General features: G+C 32.4%; 1 protein-coding gene across 1 annotated transcript; it reads left to right on the top strand.

The window, feature by feature from the left end:
* The first annotated feature begins 10737 nt into the window (after nt 1-10737).
* On the top strand, nt 10738-25858 carry LOC107927867 (transcription factor bHLH63). Its single transcript, XM_016858991.2, has 6 exons — nt 10738-11337; nt 11490-11699; nt 12094-12228; nt 12318-12392; nt 25406-25543; nt 25646-25858. Exons 1-6 carry the CDS (start codon nt 10939-10941, stop codon nt 25712-25714), a joined length of 1026 nt encoding a protein of 341 aa, XP_016714480.2. The 5' UTR covers nt 10738-10938; the 3' UTR covers nt 25715-25858.
* The last annotated feature ends 54 nt before the right edge of the window (nt 25859-25912 follow it).

Consider the following 25912-nt stretch of genomic DNA (forward strand, 5'->3'; position numbering starts at 1 on the left):
TTGATTAAATTACATTTTTAAACCCATTTGAAAATTTAGGGTAAAAATAAAATTTTATAATATAAAAAAATTAAAAAGATAAAAAACTACTTATCACTTAATAAAAATAATACAATAGATTCAATTTTTATATTTATATTTTATAATTTATTTTAAATATTTCATGTGTATATTTTAAGTAACGGGGTTTAAGGCAACATGAAATGTTTAAAAGTAAAGATAAAAATATATAATAAAAATTTTCATAATTTAAATATTATATTAATCAAACATTTTAATTATATTTAATACTTAATTTTAAGTAATAAATCAAAAAAATTTATAATTCAAATTCATTATTTAATTTTTCAGCTATTAATTTTCGGTTTAGTAATCTTTATTTTTTTTACCGTGTTTCTCTTTTTATCCTTCAAAATTAAAAAAGTATTTTCTTACAAAATCTTAATCTTGTTTGAGCCAGATTTGTGGAGTGTGTCGCATTTTGGACGAATCAAGGTCGACGTTGTCGCCACGAGGTAGAGCCAACGTCCTGACAATGCGACGGACGACGTTACGACGAGCCGATAAACAACATCATGATGTGGTGACGTGTTCCCTACTCAACCAATTTACTTCTCCTAATTAAACTTCGGTTATTTTTTCTCAGTCAGACTTTGATTTATCCAAGACGTTTTAGTCATATTTGATCTCCGAATTTGGCCTATAAAAGGGCCTTAGTAACTCTAGAAAGAGCTTTAAGAGAAATTTGTGTTTTAGTCGAAGAGCTTTGTATTCAAGATTTGTTTTGATTATCTTCATTTTGTACTTTTAAGATTTCTTTCTTATTAGTGAAGTCTCTTTTGCCTATAATTTTTTATCTTCTTAATTGAGAGATTTCCACGTAAAATTTATATATATTTATTATTTCGTTGTTTATACGGATTGATACCTAACAAGCAGATACTTGACCAAATCATTAATTTGTTTAATCTACCAAATAGTAGGTTGTGGGGCAATGGCGAAGAAATAAACTAGCTCTTGGCAACTATAAAATCCAATTAAAAATTGAAATAAATTAACCTAAGCATCAACATCATTCTATAAATTAATTAACCTAAGAATGGCCTAGGATTAAAAGGTACCCTATTTAATCGATGTGAACCGACATATATGGCCTAGGTTAGGCTGTAGGAACAATGTACATCACTTGATTCTTAGTCATATTTGCTCTGTTTTCTTCTAAGTTATGTTAGCTTTGTAAAACATTTATTTTCATTTAAAGAGCACAGTAATGGTGGTTGAAATCGGATTAGATCAACTTGTTAAATTAAGAATTGGTAGAGATCAATTGAATAGTTTGTTAAATTGGGTTTTTTTTATTTTTAATGATCTTTTAATAATTTATTTAATCAAATCAGATCAGATGGATGAACTGAAAATTAATGATTTGACTAATTCGATCGTTAACTCGATTACAAAAATATTGTCTAAACAAAAAAAATATAAAGACAATAATAAAAAAATCACTAGTTAGATCTCTTAAACCTTGATAGTATATATCTTCTTCCGTTTTGCAGTTTAAGTTTAATTTTGTTCAGGTTAGGATTGATATTCAGGTAAAGTTTCTTCAACACTGATAATTTCAAATTTCAAATTACTTAGTTCAAATGTCTAAGAAAAAATCCACTGCCACTTTTCTCAACCACTTGTTGCCCGTTCATTTCGTTTTATATGTTTTTCTTTAACGACCATTAGTAAAACTTTAAATGTATAGCAAATTATTAAGTTAATGAAAAGTATCATAAAGATTCCTGGGATGATTGTACTGTTGAAAACTAGAATGATTGATGGAATAATCGAATAATGACATGTGATGTGGTACATGTATCTCGTGCTTATGTATAGTAACCAACTTTTAATAGTAAAAATGGATAAAATTTTTAATTAAAAAACCAGTTTACTCTTTGATCTATTGTATAAAAATTAATTTATTATTTTTTTAATAAAAGAAGTAAAGTATAATCTGACTCTTGATATATTACTTTTACCGATGTTTAGCTATACCATGTTGGTAACATGTTGTAATAGTAATTAAAGCCATATAACTCGAAAGTTGAAGCTTGTGTTTCCCTAGCTAGGATGGGCACGAGTTGAAGCTATAGATAACTTGTAATCGTAAAATCAATTTCCATCGTCAAATCATTCAATTAAAATAATAAAGAAGCAATTAACCTATAATTCATCATGATGTTTGCTTAATTGATTGCTTTCTCTTAGGTTTTTTTATTATTATAAATTTTTATTATATAATTTTTTAGCACTATTTTAACCGTCCTGGGTGTCTAGTTTAAGAGACATGCATGAAGATAGTATTTCACGTTTCATGAGAATTAGAGTAATTATTATAATATGTTGAAAACATCTTGATATCAGTGGGTGTTGAGTTTAAGAGAAATATTTAAAAATTAAACAGTTAGATATAAATTAAATTTGAAACTAGTGTGGTAAGTAATCTTAAACTCGACATCTATCGTGCTTACAACTTATTGTACTGTAATAACTGTCAACTTATAAAGATCCAAAGGAGAATATGTTTTTTGGGAAGTAGTGCCATGGCAATATTTTCTTATGGCTTGGCTTTGTGATAATATGAGTTTGAATGCACCTGATGAGAGAATCAATCCCCAATTAAGGGACATCAATTTCTATCACACAAGTCGAATGAGGAGAGTTATTTTTGTTCCGACATTCCTATGTGTCATGAACAAAATACTTACATTGTGGTTTTATAATTGTGGGGTGATATCATCTTCCCTTCATTGCAGCTATTACTTATGTGTCATGAACTGAATGGTTTTGTAATTGTGTATTTTTAATATGTATTTTTTAATATATATTATTAATATGATTTAAAAAAAATCTCTCCCACATACATAAACTAACAAAGAGGGTTTGAGCAATTTCTAGTAATTAATAAATAAATTTTCAAAAAATTAAAAATAAAGAGAACTTGAGCATTTTTATTAATAAATTGTTTGGGCCGAGTCCACATTGGCAATGATCTTGATGGGCCAAACGTTTCATTGCAAATAATTGGGCTGAGATTGGCCTTTATGTCGTTAGGGTTTGACTTTGGTCAATGATAATCAGAGCCCAACATCTTACCAATTGAAACCAACTGAATGGTCGAATTGATCAAATCATTTATTTTTCGATTTGACTGCTAATCTAATAATAATTAATTAATTAATTAAAATTTTATAAAAATTAAAAGAAATTATTAGAAATTATAAACCAGCTCAACATTGATTTTTAGTCCTGATTATTAATTTTTACTTATTACAAACGATTAGCTCAAACCTATTTTACTGTTTAGAAAAAGCAAGCTTAGGATACATAAAATCCTCATATGCTTGATCAAAAGTCCCTTTTTAAGGTTTAGAATGCAATAAAAATATTTTTTATTTAAATTTAACAATACAAATATTTTATAAAAATATTTTATATATTTTTATTATTCATAAATAAAAAAAAGGAGTCAGATTAAATCAGTCTAAGATTAATGGGATAATTATTAAATACTTAGGCAGGTTTAGGGTTGAGCAAGAAATATCAAGAAATTGAAATTTGATTTCTGCCAAATTGTTTGAATGGTTTATGAAATAAAAGTTCAAAAATTGTAGTTGAATGAATCGAATAAAATTTTATTTTTATTTAATGTATAATTTTAATTTTAATTTTTTTATGACTTAAAAGTATATATTTTATATTTAAAATAGTAAAAAATAATTTAAAATTTCTATATAAAAATTATTTTTTAAAAGCAAATGCAATATAAGAATTATTAATTAATTTTTATTTACTTGAAAAATAATTTGCTATATCAATATTATGAAAAAGATTTTGAAACTTTATCAAATAATATTCAAAAGTCACAAAACAGAACTTATCTTTGTAAAGCCAAAACCCAAAACCTAAAATCAATATTGAAAACTAAAAAATTGAACTAAACCAAAATATCATAAACGAATCGGTTAATTCAAAAAACTCAATCAAACCGAACCAAACTCACCCACATCATACTTTTATCAAATGAAACTAGCCTTACATTTTGAGTACTTGAATTTTAAACCAATCAACTATATGCAGCATTACTTGCTCCATTTTGGCTTAGAGATGAATGAATACCATCAATTATATTTGGATATTTACAAAGTAATACCTAAACATTATTTTTAAGGGTAAATTACATCTAAAGTCATTCAACTTCAAAAAGTTACGAACTGATCACTGAAATATTGGAAAGTTTTAATTTAAGTCGTCGGGTTGTTACTTTTTTTGTTTTAAAAGTCTGACTAGTGAGCTCTGAACGATAATTTGACAATTGATATTGTGACTCAATACCCATCGACGAGTAGAAGAACATACCTTAGATTCAAGTCGATTTAGCAATTAGTATCGAAGATTAGAGAAGAAAGTTGTTTAGGTTTCAGTTTGCAGATTCGTGACGTTCAAAACTATTCCATAAATAAAAAAATGAAATGTGGAATAGAAGGGGAATGGGAGTTTTTAATCGGTGTAGGTGGTGCGAACATAAAATGCCATACAGTAGCAACTTTAACAGCCCATGACGTAGATAAAAATTTTTGAATAGTTAACTGACCATATTCCAATCTTTTTAAGTTGAGTGATCAAAATGTAAATTTACTAATAATTCAATAATCTTGAGTATAATTTACTCTATTTTTAATTATATATTACAAAATCTTAAACCCGAAATGATAATATCTTTAACAACGATAAAAATACTATAACAGTTCATGAAATACACTTCTTATTTTATTTTAATTTCTTACTAACAAACAGCAAAATAATCCCTCCCAAAAATTTGTTTGACCATGTATATGGTAGCAGTTTTGGACATTATTGTAACTTGTCTTTACTGTTGTCGGGCAGACATTGATCCTGCAAGAACCCAAGTATTTTGCCTTTGACTGGCCCCTTTAGCTCTTTGACTCATCAGCTCCCTGTCCAAATGCCACATGCATGCATCCATTGCATGTGTAAGTTATGTATTTCAAATTTGAGTTTGGTTCTAATGTTAAATTCAAGTTTTAGTCCTTCTAATACGTTAAAATTTGAAAATTTGTTCTTATATTTTGAGTTAATCTTAATTACATTAGCCTTTCTGATTAAAACAATGATATGATTTATTTTTCAAAAATATCACTATCAATTCATAATGTTGATTTTTTTGTGTGTGTATTGGAGTCAGTGTTATAAAAAAAACAATTTAGCATTTTAACCAGAATGATCAATGATCGTAACTACTATTTAAACTAATTAATGATATGATAAAAGTACATAATTAAACTATATCAAATTAAAGCAAAAGGATTAAATTGTAAATATAAACTTAGTAAAGGGATAAAACACAGAATTTAACTTAGTAAAGGGATAAAAACACAGAATTTAACCAAATTTCTAATTATCCTATTCTTACACAGCAATAATTGTCCATAAATAGATGAAGCTTGAGGCAGATGAATGATGGTTTTCAATGAACAGTTCGATGTCTGACATCCTTAATTAGATAAATTGGCCAATTGGTACCAAAGCATAGAAAAATTCCTACATATGTATTTATGTGCATATGTTGCCTTCATTAGCTTTTAATGATTTCTTTGGAATGGTACTAATCTTCGAATCGGTCAGTATCTTTAAAATCAAATAAATTATTAAAATTTTATGGTAATAAAAAAATTATTAAAAATTATAAAATTTGATTTAAACATGTTCAATTTTTTGTTCAACTTAGTTTTTTAATTTTGTTTAATTAGTTTGTATCAATTCGTAAATCAACTGATTTTTTTTATCTCTCTTTGAATCGATATCTGACTGATCTAATTCAAACAATATTGGTTTTTAAGGTTTAAAGAATATAACTTTTTAAAAACATTGAATGATATTTTAAATCGTAAATGTACCTTTGTTAAGAATTAGTTTTGCTTGATTCATTTTAATAACAAAAGGCTAAATTCATATATTTAATGATAAAAGGACTAACTTGATCGTGTCCCTATAATAAAGAGACCTACTATGTATTTTCATCAATGTTAAAATAGTATGGTAAGATGCTTTTGTATTTGAAAATGATGGGATTTTTATTACTTCCCCAAATAGATATGAAAAGAAATATTTTTAAGAATATAATTTTTTTTGTTGAAGTATTTTAACACCATTGAGTGTCGAGTTTAGTATAGACAAAGGCTGTGGGAGGAGGGTTAACAGGGTTTGTCCCCCTTAAAACGAGAAATTGTACTTTAAGCCCAAAACAATAAATTTTAATTTAATCTTTTAAAAATTATAAATATATAAACTATTAAAATGATTAAATTGGATTTCAGCTATCATAAAATTATATAATTTAATTATTCAACTTCTTTGATGTTAAAGGAGTGGATGGATATAAGAAAATGGAGATTGGATATCATCCATTCGTCCTTTATATGGTTTTATAAATAATATCTCAACATGCATGTGGATGGAACAAACATGAGACAAAGAGTATCCAAATATCCCCAAACTCCGAATTTAGGAAATTTTTTAGGGATCAAAATTGAATTATAAATTTTTGAGATGTTACATATAAATTTTATCGTGTATTAATTTATGATTTTTCATTTTTAAGAGATTAAAACATAATTTTCTCTTGTATTAATTTACAAATTGATGATTTATAGGAGGCTAAAATTACAAGTTTCCAATTTTTGGAACCCATTGTTATATTAATCTTTAATGCTATATATGTAATAATAATCATTCCTCTAAATCTCATGTGATGACCTGATGGTTAAAGGTATTCATCGCCCTAAGTATGACTTGAGTTTGAGTCACTCTAGTCTCGTTCATTATTTGGGCTTTACCTTATTACTGTAATTCAAAAAAAAAAATCTTTACTCCTACATATATATATATATATACACATACAACTAAATATGGAATATTTGTAATTTCACATATATTTTTATTTATTGATATTGATGAAGACCAAAGAAAAATTGATGGAAGAAAAGAAATGGAAAGGAGAGATGAGGAGAGGTCCCATTAGGCCATTTGCCTCCCCTTTGTTATGGGTCTATGGTCTTAGTTTTGCAAGTGTATGCAAGTGTATGCAAGTTGGATATATGCATATATAAAACAGAAACAAAATAATACCAATAATGGTTAATATAATTTTTGGCCCCTGAATTTGGTAACTAGTTTTGTTTTGGTATCTGTATTTTTCTTTATAGACTTTGGCACTTGAACTTGAGAGTTAGGCCTATGTTACTCTCTAAACTTAAAAATACAAAAACTTTAATGATATGACACTTTAAGGCCGTACCACATCATCGCTTGAAAATTTACAAAGCAATGATGTGGTACAATCTCAAAGTGCCATGTTCAGTGTTTTAATGACCGGACAATGGTTGAACCACCAGTTCTCGATTTAACTAGTTAGACCGGTTCAATCGCTAGATCATAAATAATTAAATATTAATAATAATATAAAAAATTAAGAAATAAAAAAAAACATTAAACTAATTGAACATGTTTAACTATAAATTTTTGTCCTCGTTTTTTTATTTTTACCAATTTTAAGTAGTTTTCGTGTCAATCGGTTCAACCCTTTTGTTTGATATATTGATCAGTTCTCAGTCCATCCAATTTGGTCTTATTTTAGTAACACTAGTCATATCATCAAATCTTGACTGAATCCAAGTTTGATGACTAAAATAGATTTAGTTGCCAAATTCGAGAATCAAAGCAAGCTTAATTATCAAGTTCAAGTCCCAAAAATTATATTATCCCTACTAATAACAAATAAAGAGAGATGGGATGAGGTGGAAGGCCCTCGTTTTTAGTGACGATGGAGTAGCCTTCATTGTTAGAATTTCAATACTCGAATTTAGTTGAAATGGTAAAATTAATGCTTTTAAGTTAATGGTAAATCTTTTTAAATCTTTCTAAGTGTGAGATATTTTGGGTTTAAATTGATTTTTACATATATAAAATAATAATATGTTGTCATAATTATATTTATTATTTTGTAAAAAAAATTATTATTTCTCAACTAAGTTATTGTATGATTGAATTATGACACCAACTCAAATAAAATCTTATATATATATATAGGCCCATTCTTGATATTTTTGGGCCCTAGGCAAAACAATAAATTAAGACCTTTTTTTTTAAAAAAAATTATAAAATGTAATACAATAAAATAAAAACATATACTAGTAATAAAATAATAAAATCGGGGCCCTTTTTCTTTTCCTGAAGATTTTTTTCCTTGTTAAAAGCTGGAAAAAAATTTTGAACCCCTTCCAACCCTAGACCTTAGGCAGTCACACTTCCAAACTACCCTAAGGTCGAGCCTATATATATAAAAGGATACAAAAATGAAACTTAAAAGAATATTGATTTTTTTAAAATATAAACAAATTTAAAATTTTGACATCTTAAATTCAGGCTCTTTTATTATAAAATTTCTAGCTGTAACCCTAAAAAAAATTATAATTTTATCTCAACTCTTTTAATACAAAATTCGTAGCTTTACCGCTAATATAATTTTAAAACCATAATTTATGACAAAATTAATAGTTAAGCTGGCAAGAAGACTTGATTGGTGCAATACTGATATTATGAGGATTCAAAATAAAATATTTGAATTTTATGGACCAATTTAAAATTTGGATTGAAGTTTGGAGATGTTTGATGAATTAACCCTAATATGTCACTAAAGAAAAGAAGCCGTTTTTTGGTGCAGCGGAGAAGCCCACGTGGAGGTCATGTCAGTGGGCCCCAAAGCCCACAGCCTTTGGTTATGGAGACATTATATGGCTCTCTGCCCCAATTTTTTCCCATTATTTATTTATTTTTAATATAATTTTTTATTATTTTATATTTTGTCCCATTAAATAAATAACCACTATCCTAAATTAAATTCCACTTGCACATGGAGTCCATAAATTTGAAATGCATTTGTTGTTGTTATTGCAACATAAGAACTTCAAATATAATAGAATTATCCAAGAAATATATGAACAACAAATTATTTTTTAATCTTAAAATATAAATTCTCATTATGTGAGAAATTTAATGAAAATAATAATTCATATTTCAAAATATATGATGAAAGTTGAAACCTATTAAATTATTTGTTAAAATATATTTAAAGATTATTTAGATTAAAGTAAAATATTATCTACTTTGGGCACTCATACACCCCTAAAAGACCTCTTATCATTTAAGTGTTGCTACCCCTTTATATAGTCCAAGTCTCTCCCATGCTCTGCCAATGTGGGATCCGTCTAGAGTTTTACATAGGATAGAGTAGAAAAATAGAATATTAAGTATAAAAACTGTACTATTTGGTCATTTGATTTTAAAAACTTACAAAATGTTTATTTAATTATTCAAAAGTTTTTATTTAAGTCATTGAGTTGTTAAAATTGTTGTTGTATGGCCCTCTCTATTTGCATCTCATGTACCAATAAAAAAACTCTCATTCCCTCTCTCGTCTAATGTTTACTTATTTTTTCATGAAACAACTTTAAGCAACACGAATCTATGAATCAAAATCCAAACATTTTTTTTCTCCGATCTCTGACATTAATTGTGAGATTGACTTGAATTTAAGATATGTTTTTCAACTTGTCTATGGATCTTGATCCATTGTACCAATCGTCGAATAGTTGCTTGAACCTAGAGGTGATCATGGGCTGGGCTCCAATAGAATTTTAGACCCATTTTCTAGACTTGAGCCGTAAAATTGGACTGAAAATTTTACCTAAACCCGACCCGAATAAAAATATTAGAAAAAAACTTGAATACTAAATTAAATATTAAAACTTAATTAAAGTACCAAATCTTATTATCTTCCGTTAATTTCCATTATACCTGATTATCTCTTTCCCTTTGGCATTAAATAAAAATCTTTCATTGATAAAAGTAGTATCAAGGATATTGTGCTAAATATTAATTATTTAAAATTAGATAAATTAATTTTTATATGGTAAATTAAAACGTAAATCGATTATTTTTGTTAAAATTTTAAATTTATTTGTATTGTTAATAGTAGTAATGGATAGAATTTTTAATAGAAAGATCAGTTTGTTCTTTAATATGATAAATATGGATTAATTTATTCATTTTTTAGTAGAGAGGAAAATGCAATCCGACTTCTAATACAGAGGCCTCCATGATTTTTTTTACTTTTATTCACTGAAAATTATATATGTTGGCACAATGTATAAATATATTTATATAAAAAAATAAAACTAGAATTCTTTTGTCACGAGTACATATTTCTAGATTTTACATAAAAAAAATTAAAAGACGAAAATACTCTTATAATAATATTAACTACTCTAAACAAAAATTGAGTTCTTATTAATTTTTTAACTGAATTGAAACTCTGTTAATTGGTAACACTAACTCAACTAAACTCGAAAACAAAAACTTGTATATGTATATGGCTTAATATACTATAAGCCCTCAAACTTTTTCAAAAATATTAATTAAATCCCTACAAACTTTTTTCACCTAATTTATCTCTGATCAAATAATAATTTTGATTAACGAAGCTCTTTGATCAAGTTCAGGGCTCAAATTTGGTGCAAAATGTTGGGAGAGGTTAAATGGATTTGATTTTTTTTTTCAAATGTTGGAGTGCTTATTGCCTATATATATATATATACATATTTATATATCATCATGAGCTAGTGATATATGGTAGTATCCTTGACAATGAACTCATGTTAGCCATGAATTCAAATAGCCAACTTGCCTAACCTTCTTTGTCTTCAACAATATATATTATAGACTATTATCCTTTCCTATTACTATCACCATTTTTTTCATTAACTTTCGCTTCTTCCTTTTTTTTTCTGTTTTCGATTCCGAGAATTTGACATGAACAGAGCATTGCCGGAGATATTACAATGTTCCGACATGACAGTGAAAGAACAAAGTTATTTCAACGAGTTAAGTGGAGTGATTTCGACTCAATCCACTCATGTCCATAGCTTCCATGATGGTTTAATGAGTGATGACTCGGTGCTAACTCGGGAAGGCAAAGAACCTTCCTGGTCTGAGTTTGGGAAGCTTGAAATGGCTACTTTGGGGTTTCAGCCACGTGAGTACGGTAATGAACCGAGTTTCAATATAGATTACGCCATTTCCAGGACGTCTAGCCGTCAACCACCCGTACCGGCAGCCGTAGCAGCCTCCGAGGCGGCGGAGAATATGGGTTCATCCGTTGTAAGAGAGAGCTACAAGAAAAGGAAAGCTGATAAGCTGCAAAACTCAAAGGTAATGTGCTTACAAAAAAAAACCAAAGAAATCCTCTGATTTGTGACTAGAACCGAAACAAGACCATGGTTTCAAAGGATGTCATGTTGGGTTTTTTTTTTCTTTAAAAAAATCATTAAATTGGGAATTTGTCTTTTTGGTTGATCTTTTAGGCTGTGGTGGTAGATGGTTCCACCAAGAAGATCAAAGCTTGTGAAGAAGAAGAAGAAAAAGAGTCAAAAATTACAGGTCCACCAAGCACCACCATTAAAAGCAATAGTTACAAGGCAAATTCAAAGGTTTCTGAGGTTCAAAAACCTGATTACATTCATGTCCGAGCACGTCGTGGTCAAGCCACTGACAGTCACAGCTTAGCTGAGAGAGTGAGTTGGAAAACATACATACATAAGCATAGGTAGATTGCGTTTTTATCTATTTACTTAAAAAAATATATTAATTAATCTTGTAGGTTAAATTAAAAAGTAATTAAACCGGTTATTTCAACACTTTCATTTATTTTTGAGGTTAAAAATTAGTATGGATGACAAAACAGCCAAATTATCACATGTTATGTGTCCATATATATATTTTATGTTGACGTAAGGAACTAATTTTTAACAATAGAAATAGATGAAAATTTGAAGAGAATAATCAATTTATTTTTTAATCTAATATACATGACCTAATTTTTTTTATTTTTTAAATAGAGGGACAAATTGTAATATAACTTCTAATATAAACGTCTTTACGATAGGGTTGATTTATGTTTGGATGCAGGTTAGAAGGGAGAAAATTAGTGAAAGACTGAAGTATCTGCAAAATTTAGTTCCAGGATGTAATAATATCACTGGTAAAGCTGGAATGCTTGATGAAATTATCAATTATGTTCAATCGCTTCAACACCAAGTTGAGGTCTTACACTAAAAACCCTATAAATTTCTTCATTATGTATGTATGTATGTATGATCTTAATTGTGTTCCTCTTTGTTCATAATCTGCAGTACTTATCAATGAAAATAGCTGCTGTAAATCCAAGGCTTGATTTTAACACTGACAACTCTTTTGCCAATGAGGATGTAAGGCAAAATCAACAGTTATCTATATATAGGTAAAAGTACCATAGAGGTACTTGTACTAGAAATTGGATTACATTTTACCCCTCTATATTCTAAAAATGGGTAAATTAATCTCTGTTAGATAAAAAAATACACTGTACAAGCCCAATTTCGCTTGGGCCTATACTAACCTAAACCTACCCAGACCCAAATACTAACCCGATTCAAAACAAGCCCAAACATTATGGCCCAAACCCAACAAAGACTAGGGTTTCAGAACCCTAGCCCCTTCCACATGCGCCGTACCATTCTGACCCCTGCTCTGCCATCGCCGCACATCCCATCAGCGCCGACGCCGTTCACTCCTGCCTTTGACGCCGCACCTACTCCTGTAAAAACAGAGGCCAAACAGAGAGAAACAAGCAAAGGCACAGGAGACAATAGCAAAGATCAATTTATTTTTATTTTATTTTATTTCGGGTATAAAAAATGATTTGTAAACCGAAATGGGGGGACTTTTTTCTGGGATTTTTTTCTCTCTCTTTCGGCAAAAGCCGAACACTGTAAAAGGGGGGGTTCGGCCTCGATTTTTATAAAAGAACAGAAAGAAAAAGGTTGAACATTTTTTGCTCAGTTTTATCTTTTCTTTTGCTTACTGTTTTTATTTCTTTCAAGTTTATTTATTTATTTTTAACTTGAAAACATAAAGAAAAATAATAAAGGAGAAGGCTTTTTACCTTTTTTACCTGCACCGCGCCGGACGTGGAGGAAGGCGAGCGGTTTCGCCCTTTTTCGGGTCTTTGGGCCTTTGTTTCACGAGATTCGGCCCCAGATCCGTGCCTAAGAGGCACTCAACTTTGAACTAGGATCAAAAAGATCTGATTTTGAGGCGTCGGCCACCTCACGCGGCGGTGCTACGCCGGAGGCCGGGCCGGACCGGCGGCCGGATTCTGGGGAGGAAGATGAGAGAGGAGAGAGCTCTCTCTCTCTGTTTTTTTTTTAAAGATGAAACTGATTTGATTTTTTTGGTTTTTCTTATTATTTATACTAAACACAAAACGGCGCCGTTTTAGCAAAGGGGGATCCGCGCGTCGGCCCGACCCGACCCGAAGGATCCGCGTGTTTTAGTTTTTTGGGCAATTTATGCGCGCAGTCCCTCTGATTCGCGGTGTGTTTCAATTTGGTCCTATTTTGTTGTTTTATTTTATTTTGATTTAGCCCTAACATTTTATTTTTGTTTTATTTTAGTCCATTGAGGTGCGGCGTTTTGGGATTTTGGGTTTATTTTCTGTTTCGGTCCTTCCCTTTTTTACGCGCGTCGCAATTGGATCCCTTTCGTTTTCCTTTATTTCGAATTGGCCCTATATGTTTTATTTCATTTCGATTTAAGGCCCCTTTTTAGCATATTTTATTATTTAGTCAATTTTTGTTAACTTTATTATTATTATTATTATTATTATTATTATTATTATTATCATCTTTACTATTATTAGTATTGGTATTATTGTTGTTACTTTTATATCTCTATTCATATATACTTATGTATTTTTAAATATATATATCTTATTATTATCATATAAGTGCTTGTATATGTACATGTACATATTTTACATATAATTTGTTTAATATATATACGTATACTCATATTTCTTTTTATATATATCTATATACATATACATATTTTTATTTTTATAAGTATATATATTTATATGTATGTATTTATATGTTTTTGTATATCTTAATTTGCATAGACATACATACATATTTTCAATATATTTTAAACATATATATATAAATTAACGTACTTATTTGTATACGTAGGTATATTTTCATTATTTTTAAATTTTAATTTGTACATACATATTTTCATGCGCCTACTTTATATATGCATTTCATTATTTTCATATTCCATAATTTTATACACCTATATATATGTGTACATATTTTTATCTATATGCATATTTTTTATATTTTAAAGTATACTTTACATATATATATTGTAATTTATGAATACACACATATTTTATTTTTTTTGTCTATACATATAAATATATATATATCCCTTTAAATTTTGATTGTATTCATTATTTATTTATTTCATTTTCATTATTATTTTGAATGAATGTTTAATTTATTTGTTTATATATATTGTTATTTTATATGATTGTAGGTTTGACTTTTATTTATTTTATATTGTTGCTATCGCTCGTATCATTTTTACACTTTTGTATTCATTATGATTTTGTCATGTATAACAATGTAATTTGCTTTCACATTTTTTACTACGACTTCATGTTTTTATTTCACTCGATAATAAAATTTGTTTAAAAAAATTATATTTTTTGTTTAGATTCGAGAGGATCGTACCCTAACTTACTGGGTTTCGATTTCCACAATAAATCTAAACACACTAATCTTTTCAAACTCAAGTTTTGAAACGATCTCGGGAATTAAGAAAAGATCGTGTTCTAACTTACTGGGCATGATCCCTTTCCTAAACCCGAGATAATAAAATATCTTTTAAATAAGTAAAATTCTGGCATTCATTCACGTATTGGGAATTTGAGACATTGTATTCTAACTTACTGGATATGATTCTCTTTCTCGAATAATGTGAAATATGCCCATTTTCCTAAAAATTTTCAACGTTTTAATACAAGGATCGTATTTTTTTTTAATTCTTCTAAGTTTTCAATTTTCGACATTAAGACATTAAGTAATCAACTAAGGTACCAATTTTGGGCGTATCGAGGGTGCTAATCCTTCCTCGTGCGTAACCGACTCCCGAACCCGTTTTCTGAATTTCGCGGACCAAACTTGTTGTTTTAATAAAATCAAACCGTTTATTAAAAACGACCGCTTTTCGAGGTGATCCAATCACACCTTAATAAAAGATTGGTGGCGACTCCCGTTTTCATTTTCAAAATCCAAGTCGACCCCGTTTTATCCAAAAAAGGGTGTCAACAGCTTGGCGACTCCGCTGGGGAGGAAACACGAGAGTCAAGCCATGAGTTGATTACTTTTTGTCCTTTTGTCAAAAAATAAAAAACTTAGTTTAAATATACGATCCTTTCATTGTATTTTTATTTATCTTTATTATGATCTTCGTCATTGTGATTCATAATTGCTGTGTTTAAGTTCAGATTTATTTTTGCACATTGCATTGCATGACCGTTGGTCACACCCTTTTTAAGTGGGAGTGAGAAGCTACGCCTTCGTGAGGTTTTCACCTCCGCATGGGATAGTGAATCGCTTTCGGGATACATCCGTACCTATGTCTTCGTGAGATTTTCATCTCCGCATGGCCATAGGGAAATGTATTCCCCTGAACTGAACTCAGTCCGTATGAGCCTATAATGGGTGAGGATCGAGGAATCTGCTGGTTCGGGTACCCTTACTTTAGAACCAACCCTCATATAGTAGACTTAGGAACTTAACCTAGGTAGAGCCACTCCAAACCCCTAGTATCTACCCGATTAGGTACTTTTTGTTTTCTGTGCTTGCTTATGTTTTGTACTAACCCTTCTCGTTGTGTTTTGATTATGATTGCATTACATTGCATTTGCATCTTAGGAAAGAGATATAGATTCAAATCCAATTACTAAATTAGAAAGCTTGTCATGGAATACGAATTCCTTGATAAAGTGGAAAACAATACGACTTCTCAAACATATTCTGAGAAACACAAGAATGGCGATGGAAGAGTTCGTGACCTTGCTTGGTGGCCTGGGGATTCGAGACGATTGTCCAAAAGCCTTCAACAAGCTGACGAGCCTTATGAAGATGGGCAGATGATGGATCGCAACCAGGATCAAGAAAATGAGCTAGCAATGGCATCTATTGGTGAGATCACCTCAAACATGCGGATGAAGAAAAAAATCGATGTTGTTTCTTGGAATATGAGGGTGAGGTCGTACATGTATCCGTTTTATGTAAGGGAATTTGCTTTCTAGAAAAGTTTCCTAAATGTAATTGAATCAGAATCAACGTCTCTTTAGGCGTTCATTTCATGCATTTGCATTACATTGCATCATATGCATTAGATTTTCACGAAGTGACCCTAATTATGTAAAATTATTTCAGCTAATCTGGAAAACCAATCAACCAAACATCCTTACGGTACTCGTCGCAAAGCCAAAGAAATGGATCAAAGATTAGAGAAACTGGAGCAAACGCAAAAAGAGATGCAAGACCAGTTACAGGTGCAAATGAAAGAACATATGGAAAAGATCCAGAAAGACATGGCACAAAAGATGAAGGAGTCTCAGGATGAACTAATGACTAAATTGACGCAATTAATAACCAAGAGAGTGGATAAAGGGAAAAATCCTGTGGTTTGCGATGAAGAAGGAAACAATGATGAGCCACTTTTTTCTCCAGGATACACGCCTCCGCAAGCGCAAGTACAGATTGAACCACATCCACGAAGATCTTCTGTTTCGATTAGGCCTCAGCACTTTCAAGGTGACGCTTCAATACCGAAGAACCTTCAGGGCAGATCTGGTCCTAGTCCTGACGATAATCTGGTTGTCCCGGACTTCGATGAAGTAGCGGAGAAAGACAAGATGAAGGAGGAGTTACCAAAGCAGTTTGAGGAGAAATGGAAATGGATTGAAGAGAAGTTTAGGGCGATAGAAAGTATCGACGGCTATCGGGGAATAGATGCGAAAGATCTGAGTTTAGTTCCGGATTTGGTACTTCCTTACAAATTTAAGATGCCGGAGTTCGAGAAATATAATGGGACCAGCTGCCCAGAAGCTCATATTACTATGTTCTGTAGGCGTATGGCCGGATACGTCAACAACGACCAACTGCTCATACACTGCTTTCAAGATAGCCTCACAGGGGCAGCGTCTAAGTGGTACAATCAATTGACGCGTATCCAGATTAGCTCTTGGAGGGATTTAGCACAAGCCTTTATGAAACAATACAGTCATGTAGCTGATATGGTCCTTGACAGAATTACCCTTCAAAATATGGAGAAAAAGCCTAATGAAAGTTTTAGGCAATACGCACAAAGGTGGAGGGAGGTCGCTATCCAAGTTCAGCCGCCACTCCTAGAGAAAGAAATGACGATGCTCTTCATCAACACATTGAAGGCCCCGTTCATCACCCACATGTTAGGAAGTGCTTCGAAGAGTTTTTCAGACATAGTCATGAGCGGTGAAATGATTGAAAGTGCCGTGAGAAGTGGAAAGATTGATGCTGGAGAAAATAATAGGAGGTCAGACTTAAAGAAGAAGGAAAATGAGGTGAGCAATGTGAACACCTACAACAAATCGATTGCACAGCCAAGAAAGGTGATTACTAGTCAGCAAGGTTCATCTAGACAAGAATCGTATGTGAAGCAAGGCACTGAGAACCTTCAATTCACGCCGATTCCGATGTCATATAAGGAGTTGTATCAAAGCTTATTCAACGCACGTATTGTCGCCCCTCTCTACACGAAACCGCCACAGCCTCCGTACCCCAAATGGCACGATGCGAATGCACAATGCGAGTATCATGCGAGAAAATACGGGGCATTCCATAGAAAACTGCATTGCCTTTAAGAAACTGGTTGAAAGGCTTATCAGTATGGGCATCGTTAAATTTGATGATTCCTCCACTGCGGAAAATCCATTACCCAATCATAATTGACGAGTGGGGTGAATGCAATGCACAAGCAACTGAAGAAGGGATCTTATTAGATGTTCGCCCTTATAAACCTGGGAGTGTTCTAAAGAAACCTTTGTAGTATTTAGAGCTTACTCAGAGTAATATTCAAAACACACTTGTTGCTTTCAGCCTAGAGCAACAAGAAGTCTTTTGTGAAAAAGGCTTATGTCTGAACGTCATTATTTTAATGGAATGCATCTTTGCGATCTTTTGAACTAATATTTTTTCATTGATTATTCTTTTAATCTTCCATCCAAATCATTCTTTCATTCATTCATAATCATACTGTGCAGATAATTATTCTTAAATTCATATATTCTTTATATATTATTTTGTACCTGCAATAGGTCCCTGGATATCAACGACATGAATGACACTGCTACAGACTTAGAACCTCCTTTTTGAGCGAGATATGTGTTTAGAGGGATCTCACGACTTTGAAGATGACACAGATCGTAGCTTATCTCCAAACTTGTTGAGGATGGTAAAACAAAAGGATAAACATATCCTACCTCTCAGTGAATCATTAGAAATTGTGAGCTTGATGAAGACTAGAATTGACCTGCCTACAGAGACGAAAAATTCAAAGATGTCTTTGTATGATCATACCAGGGTATGCTTCGATTCTTATAATAAAACCCGCACAACAGCACGATGTCAGAAATTTACAGTGCGAACGATGCAATTCTTTGCCGGGGCAATGCCTCTCTCGTTGAGTCAGCATAGCTTTACCCATTTGAAGTTGAGTTTCCATCCCTTCAAGATGTTGTTGGATTTTATCCTGATTAAAGATAGAGATCCAAATTTTTTCTGTCGTAGTTGCGTACCAAAAGGGCTCTATGAAAGAAATCTGGTACCAAAGAAGGTTTCTCACATACAAGATGAAAGTGGAAGATCTTATGTGGAAGACTTTAGAATAACATTGATTCTGGTCGAAAAGCATGACCAGAACTTGCCTAATCTCATGAATTCAAAAAATCAAAAAATCAAAAAATCAAAAAATCAAAGTCAAAATAGAAAAAGAAAAAAGGAGAGGCCAAGGCGAAAACCCGCAAAGGGCGCTTTGACCAAAAGTGGTTTTGAGTTGAAAACCGAAAAAGGACGACTCAAATTTTGAGCACAATGGGGCATGGACATCACCATTATCGAAGACTTCTAATGGGCATTGTTTCATTTTGAGAGGCTACTTCATGAGCTAAAGGCATCGTATACCGATACAGAATTTCAGAGAAGAGAGTATTGGAGAATGCATTGAGGTTAAACAATAGCACGATAGCTGAAGTCTCAAATTAGCTTAGAAGTGGACACCACGATTCGTCACTGAAGTTCCTAGAGTTGAACATCAAAAATTGAAGGAAAATGACTGAGACTTACGAGGATCGACGTGAGAAATTACCATTTACCCTCATTGTTTGTCGAACATCGGTATTGGGGCAACACTTCTCTTTTTGGTTTACAGGATTGAGGTAGTTCTACCTATTAAAATCCCCTCGTTGCTTGTTGAAGGGATCCAATCGCAATGTGATCAGTTGGCCCTAGGAAAAGGGTTAAAAGCTATTCATCAGGGTCAGATGTACCATAAATAAATAATATGAGCCCATAATAAACATGCTCGTCTCAGAGAATTCCACAAGAGGGCTGGATGTTGAAAAAGATTCTTCCTTAACGAAAGGATTCTAAAGGGAAATGAATGCCAAACTAGGAAAGTCCCTATGTTGTAAAGAAGACCATTTTTAGAAGAGCACTGATCCTGAGTGAGATTGCTAATCCTATAAACTCGGATCCAGTCTAGAAACACTTCGTTTAAAGAAGAAGGAAGGACCAAGGAAAACCTGCAAAAGGGCACTTTGATTCAAAAAAAAGAAGAAGAAGAAGAAGATGATGAAAAAAATGAAAAATGAAAAAGTAAAAATGGAGAGGCTAGGGGGAAAACCCGCAAAGGGCACCTTAGGCCAAAGGGGATTTGAGTTGAAAACCCGAAAGAGGCGGCTCAAATACTGATCAAAATGGGGCATGAGGTGATATAAGCTGCTCAAGTTTTATTCATATTGAGGCATGTGTTGATCTTGCCATGCCTGAATCAACAGGAAAGAATAGGCGACATCTTGGGGGCATCGACAGAGCATTGTAGATCTCCTAAACACATGTCCAACTCAAAAGGGTCTTCAGAAAGTTTGTATAGAGAAGTCCAAGCTGTGATATCTGGGGCACCCAATTCTCATGTTATTTGTTGTTCTTGGAATACTTTTTCTTTCTTTCTAAGATATACATTCCCAATTAATTCTTTTGTTGTCCTTCTTCACTATTTTCGATAATTTGTTCTTTCGAGCTATGCTCAGAACCAACTTTATTCTTATCCATTGTTATGACCTTTTTTGCAAGCATTGGAATAATGATTAATGGACTAATAAAACTTTCACAAAGGAAGTTTTGCATATTACTCTGAAAAGTTTCTAAATAATACAGGAACCTGAAACAGGACTATTGTTTAGAACATGCCAAATTTGAAGGTTGGAAATTTGAGAAGGAAGAGTCTAAGTTTGGACTTTCTCTTTGGATTTTGTTGACAAATGCATTGATTGAACAAAATGACAAGATGTCCTGTCAATGAAAAAGCTTAAATAAACAAGCAAGCAATGATCACTAGGCAATAGGAAGAGGTTACCTCGGAGAAGAGAGCCTTCATTTGTGCATGAGTCTTTGAAACGACACCCTGGAAATGGTGTAAGGGGGACCAGAAAGATTAAGATCCTATATCCTTGAATTGTGATAAAAGAGGATTGAGGAAAAACCATATTTCTACCCTTGGATTGTAGTGGGAGAATGATGGTACAAATTTTGTGCCCTAATAGATTAAACGTTAAGGTTTACAGTGGGGGGCAACCAGATTAAGTGTTTCTTTGGATATACCAGACGAGCAAAATGGCGTTGTAGTACGTCAGTGATAAAACCTTAATAAGTTTTTACGTGATGATAACCTAAGCATTAAGGAATCATCTTCATGACATTTTGCATTCATTCAAATGTCATTCATACATATCTAGTTAGGAGCATTTGATTCATTCTGATTATGTCATCCTAATCACTAGGCACAATTAGGTTCATAAAATAGAACATACAGGTCATGTTCCCCAAGGGACAGATCAATGAAGTTACAGATCTTGCCTTCCTGCATTGATAGTGAAGCAGGTCGAAGACATAAACCTTGCCTCTTTCGGTTGTGATAGAGCTGGTTGAAGACAAAAGATCTTGCCTTCCTACATTGACAGCGAAGCAGATCGAAGACACAAACCTTGCCTCTTTCGGTTGTGATAGAGCTGGTTAAAGAAAAGATCTTGCCTTCCTACATTGACAGCGAAGCAGATCGAAGACACAAACCTTGCCTCTTTCGGTTGTGATGGAGCTGGTTGAAGACAAAAGATCTTGCCTTCCTACATTGACAGCGAAGCAGATCGAAGACACAAACCTTGCCTATTTCGGTTGTGATAGAGCTGGTTGAAGACAAAGGATCTTGCCTTCCTGCATTGACAGTGAAGCAGGTCGAAGACACAAACCTTGCCTCTCTCGGTTGTAGTGGAGCTGGTTAAAGAAGCAGATCGAAAACAAAGCCTTGCATCCATCGATTGCAGTGGAGCTAGTTAAAGAAGCAGATCTTGCCTTCCTGCATTAACAGCAAAGCAGATCAAAAACAAAGCCTTGCCTCCATCGGTTGCATTGGAGCTGGTTAAAGGTTACAGATTTTGTCTCCCTAAGCCGTAGCGGAGCAGATTAAAGACAGCAAATCTTATCTTCAAGTGTAAGGAAGCGGATTCAAACCACAAGTCCTATATCCCTGGCCTGTAGTGGAATAGGTTGGAAATTACTGATCTTGCCCCCCTGAAGTCACAGTGGGGCAAACTAAAGCCAGAAATCTTATCTCCCTGAGATTACAGCGGAGCAAATTGAAGTCGATAATCCAATCTCCCTGAAGTTACAGTGGAGCAGATTAAAATAAATTATCTTATCTCTCTGAAGTTACAGTAGAGTAGATCACATCAGGTCTTATCTCCCTGAGATTACAGTGGAACAGACCAAAGAATTTCAGATCTTATCTCCCTGAAGTTACAGTGGAGCGGATTAAAATAAAGGATCTTATCTCTCTGAGGTTACAGCAGAGTAGATCGCATCAGGTCTTATTTCCCTGAAGGTGCAGTGGAATAGAATAAAACCATGAATCACATCCCCCTGAAGTTGCAACAGAGTGGATTGAAGCTATAAGACGCATCTTTCTAAAATGCAGACGAATGGATCGAAGCAACAAGATTGTGGGTTGAAATAAAGCTACTTGAAGTGAATCGTCAAGAGAGGTCAAGACTCGGCGAGATCGGGCAAAATTGGGCTTTCTTAGTCTTTGCTCTGTTCTCGTTACACGACAACGAGCAAAGAGGGGCAGCTGTACAAGCCCAATTTCGCTTGGGCCTATACTAACCTAAACCTACCCAGACCCAAATACTAACCCGATTCAAAACAAGCCCAAACATTATGGCCCAAACCCAACAAAGACTAGGGTTTCAGAACCCTAGCCCCTTCCACATGCGCCGTACCATTCTGACCCCTGCTCTGCCATCGCCGCACATCCCATCAGCGCCGACGCCGTTCACTCCTGCCTTTGACGCCGCACCTACTCCTGCAAAAACAGAGGCCAAACAGAGAGAAACAAGCAAAGGCACATGAGACAATAGCAAAGATCAATTTATTTTTATTTTATTTTATTTCGGGTATAAAAAATGATTTGTAAACCGAAATGGGGGGACTTTTTTCTGGGATTTTTTTCTCTCTCTTTCGGCAAAAGCCGAACACTGTAAAAGGGGGGTTCGGCCTCGATTTTTATAAAAGAACAGAAAGAAAAAGGTTGAACATTTTTTGCTCAGTTTTATCTTTTCTTTTGCTTACTGTTTTTATTTCTTTCAAGTTTATTTATTTATTTTTAACTTGAAAACATAAAGAAAAATAATAAAGGAGAAGGCTTTTTACCTTTTTTACCTGCACCGCGCCGGACGTGGAGGAAGGCGAGCGGTTTCGCCCTTTTTCGGGTCTTTGGGCCTTTGTTTCACGAGATTCGGCCCCAGATCCGTGCCTAAGAGGCACTCAACTTTGAACTAGGATCAAAAAGATCTGATTTTGAGGCGTCGGCCACCGCACGCGGCGGTGCTACGCCGGAGGCCGGGCCGGACCGGCGGCCGGATTCTGGGGAGGAAGATGAGAGAGGAGAGAGCTCTCTCTCTCTGTTTTTTTTTAAAGATGAAACTGATTTGATTTTTTTGGTTTTTCTTATTATTTATACTAAACACAAAACGGCGCCGTTTTAGCAAAGGGGGATCCGCGCGTCGGCCCGACCCGACCCGAAGGATCCGCGTGTTTTAGTTTTTTGGGCAATTTATGCGCGCAGTCCCTCTGATTCGCGGTGTGTTTCAATTTGGTCCTATTTTGTTGTTTTATTTTATTTTGATTTAGCCCTAACATTTTATTTTTGTTTTATTTTAGTCCATTGAGGTGCGGCGTTTTGGGATTTTGGGTTTATTTTCTGTTTCGGTCCTTCCCTTTTTTACGCGCGTCGCAATTGGATCCCTTTCGTTTTCCTTTATTTCGAATTGGCCCTATATGTTTTATTTCATTTCGATTTAAGGCCCCTTTTTAGCATATTTTATTATTTAGTCAATTTTTGTTAACTTTATTATTATTATTATTATTATTATTATTATCATCTTTACTATTATTAGTATTGGTATTATTGTTGTTACTTTTATATCTCTATTCATATATACTTATGTATTTTTAAATATATATATCTTATTATTATCATATAAGTGCTTGTATATGTACATGTACATATTTTACATATAATTTGTTTAATATATATACGTATACTCATATTTCTTTTTATATATATCTATATACATATACATATTTTTATTTTTATAAGTATATATATTTATATGTATGTATTTATATGTTTTTGTATATCTTAATTTGCATAGACATACATACATATTTTCAATATATTTTAAACATATATATATAAATTAACGTACTTATTTGTATACGTAGGTATATTTTCATTATTTTTAAATTTTAATTTGTACATACATATTTTCATGCGCCTACTTTATATATGCATTTCATTATTTTCATATTCCATAATTTTATACACCTATATATATGTGTACATATTTTTATCTATATGCATATTTTTTATATTTTAAAGTATACTTTACATATATATATTGTAATTTATGAATACACACATATTTTATTTTTTTTGTCTATACATATAAATATATATATATCCCTTTAAATTTTGATTGTATTCATTATTTATTTATTTCATTTTCATTATTATTTTGAATGAATGTTTAATTTATTTGTTTATATATATTGTTATTTTATATGATTGTAGGTTTGACTTTTATTTATTTTATATTGTTGCTATCGCTCGTATCATTTTTACACTTTTGTATTCATTATGATTTTGTCATGTATAACAATGTAATTTGCTTTCACATTTTTTACTACGACTTCATGTTTTTATTTCACTCGATAATAAAATTTGTTTAAAAAATTATATTTTTTGTTTAGATTCGAGAGGATCGTACCCTAACTTACTGGGTTTCGATTTCCACAATAAATCTAAACACACTAATCTTTTCAAACTCAAGTTTTGAAACGATCTCGGGAATTAAGAAAAGATCGTGTTCTAACTTACTGGGCATGATCCCTTTCCTAAACCCGAGATAATAAAATATCTTTTAAATAAGTAAAATTCTGGCATTCATTCACGTATTGGGAATTTGAGACATTGTATTCTAACTTACTGGATATGATTCTCTTTCTCGAATAATGTGAAATATGCCCATTTTCCAGAAAATTTTCAACGTTTTAATACAAGGATCGTATTTTTTTTTAATTCTTCTAAGTTTTCAATTTTCGACATTAAGACATTAAGTAATCAACTAAGGTACCAATTTTGGGCGTATCGAGGGTGCTAATCCTTCCTCGTGTGTAACCGACTCCCGAACCCGTTTTCTGAATTTCGCGGACCAAACTTGTTGTTTTAATAAAATCAAACCGTTTATTAAAAACGACCGCTTTTCGAGGTGATCCAATCACACCTTAATAAAAGATTGGTGGCGACTCCCGTTTTCATTTTCAAAATCCAAGTCGACCCCGTTTTATCCAAAAAAGGGTGTCAACATACACTGATTTTTTTATTAAAAATTTCACAGAGAGGCAAAATGTAATCTGACTTCTACTATAGGAGCTTCTATGATACTGTTACCCTTCTCTATATTTGTTGATAACTTTTTGTACTGCTAATGGTGGAATTGTGCTCTAAATAGGTGTTTCCAAGAGTTGGGAATGGGATATCTTCAGATATGGCAAAGCCCTTTTGTTATCTTCATTTCAATCCGGAAACAGTGGCTCGAGGAACCGTTTGTGTCTCTGACACGCCGTTTCTCGACTCGTCCTGCCTCGATGTAACTTCCTTTCCTTACTCCTTTGTTTTCAATCCTATATATGCTTTTACTCACCATGACATCTCATTATATGGATTCAACAACTTGTATACGTAAATGCAGCAAATTCAACCACCTTCTGCTGCAACATGGGATGTTGAATTGCAAAATCTTTATAATGTTGGCATTTGACGAAGGCAAAAGATCAATATCAATCAACCATTCGAGTTGATTCCCCGATTGTTTGTTTTCAAGTACATATATGGTATATATGAACATTTTGTACGTATGCTTGAAAATGGTATGAATAAGATTAGATAACTAATTAAATTTTGAGCTTTTTCTCATGTTCAAATTGCATATTCCAATTGATTCCGATCATAGAATTTA

This window comes from Gossypium hirsutum, chromosome A03 (genome assembly GCF_007990345.1).
Source record: "Gossypium hirsutum isolate 1008001.06 chromosome A03, Gossypium_hirsutum_v2.1, whole genome shotgun sequence".
Classification (NCBI taxonomy): Eukaryota; Viridiplantae; Streptophyta; class Magnoliopsida; order Malvales; family Malvaceae; genus Gossypium; species Gossypium hirsutum.

Bases quoted from the DNA above. Each gene is read 5' to 3' on its own strand.
- LOC107927867 (XM_016858991.2), top strand. From the start codon at position 10,939: ATGAACAGAGCATTGCCGGAGATATTACAATGTTCCGACATGACAGTG. The intron at 12,393-25,405 runs GTAAGGCAAAAT...TGCTCTAAATAG, and splicing joins ACTCTTTTGCCAATGAGGAT to GTGTTTCCAAGAGTTGGGAA. The intron at 25,544-25,645 runs GTAACTTCCTTT...ACGTAAATGCAG, and splicing joins TCGACTCGTCCTGCCTCGAT to CAAATTCAACCACCTTCTGC.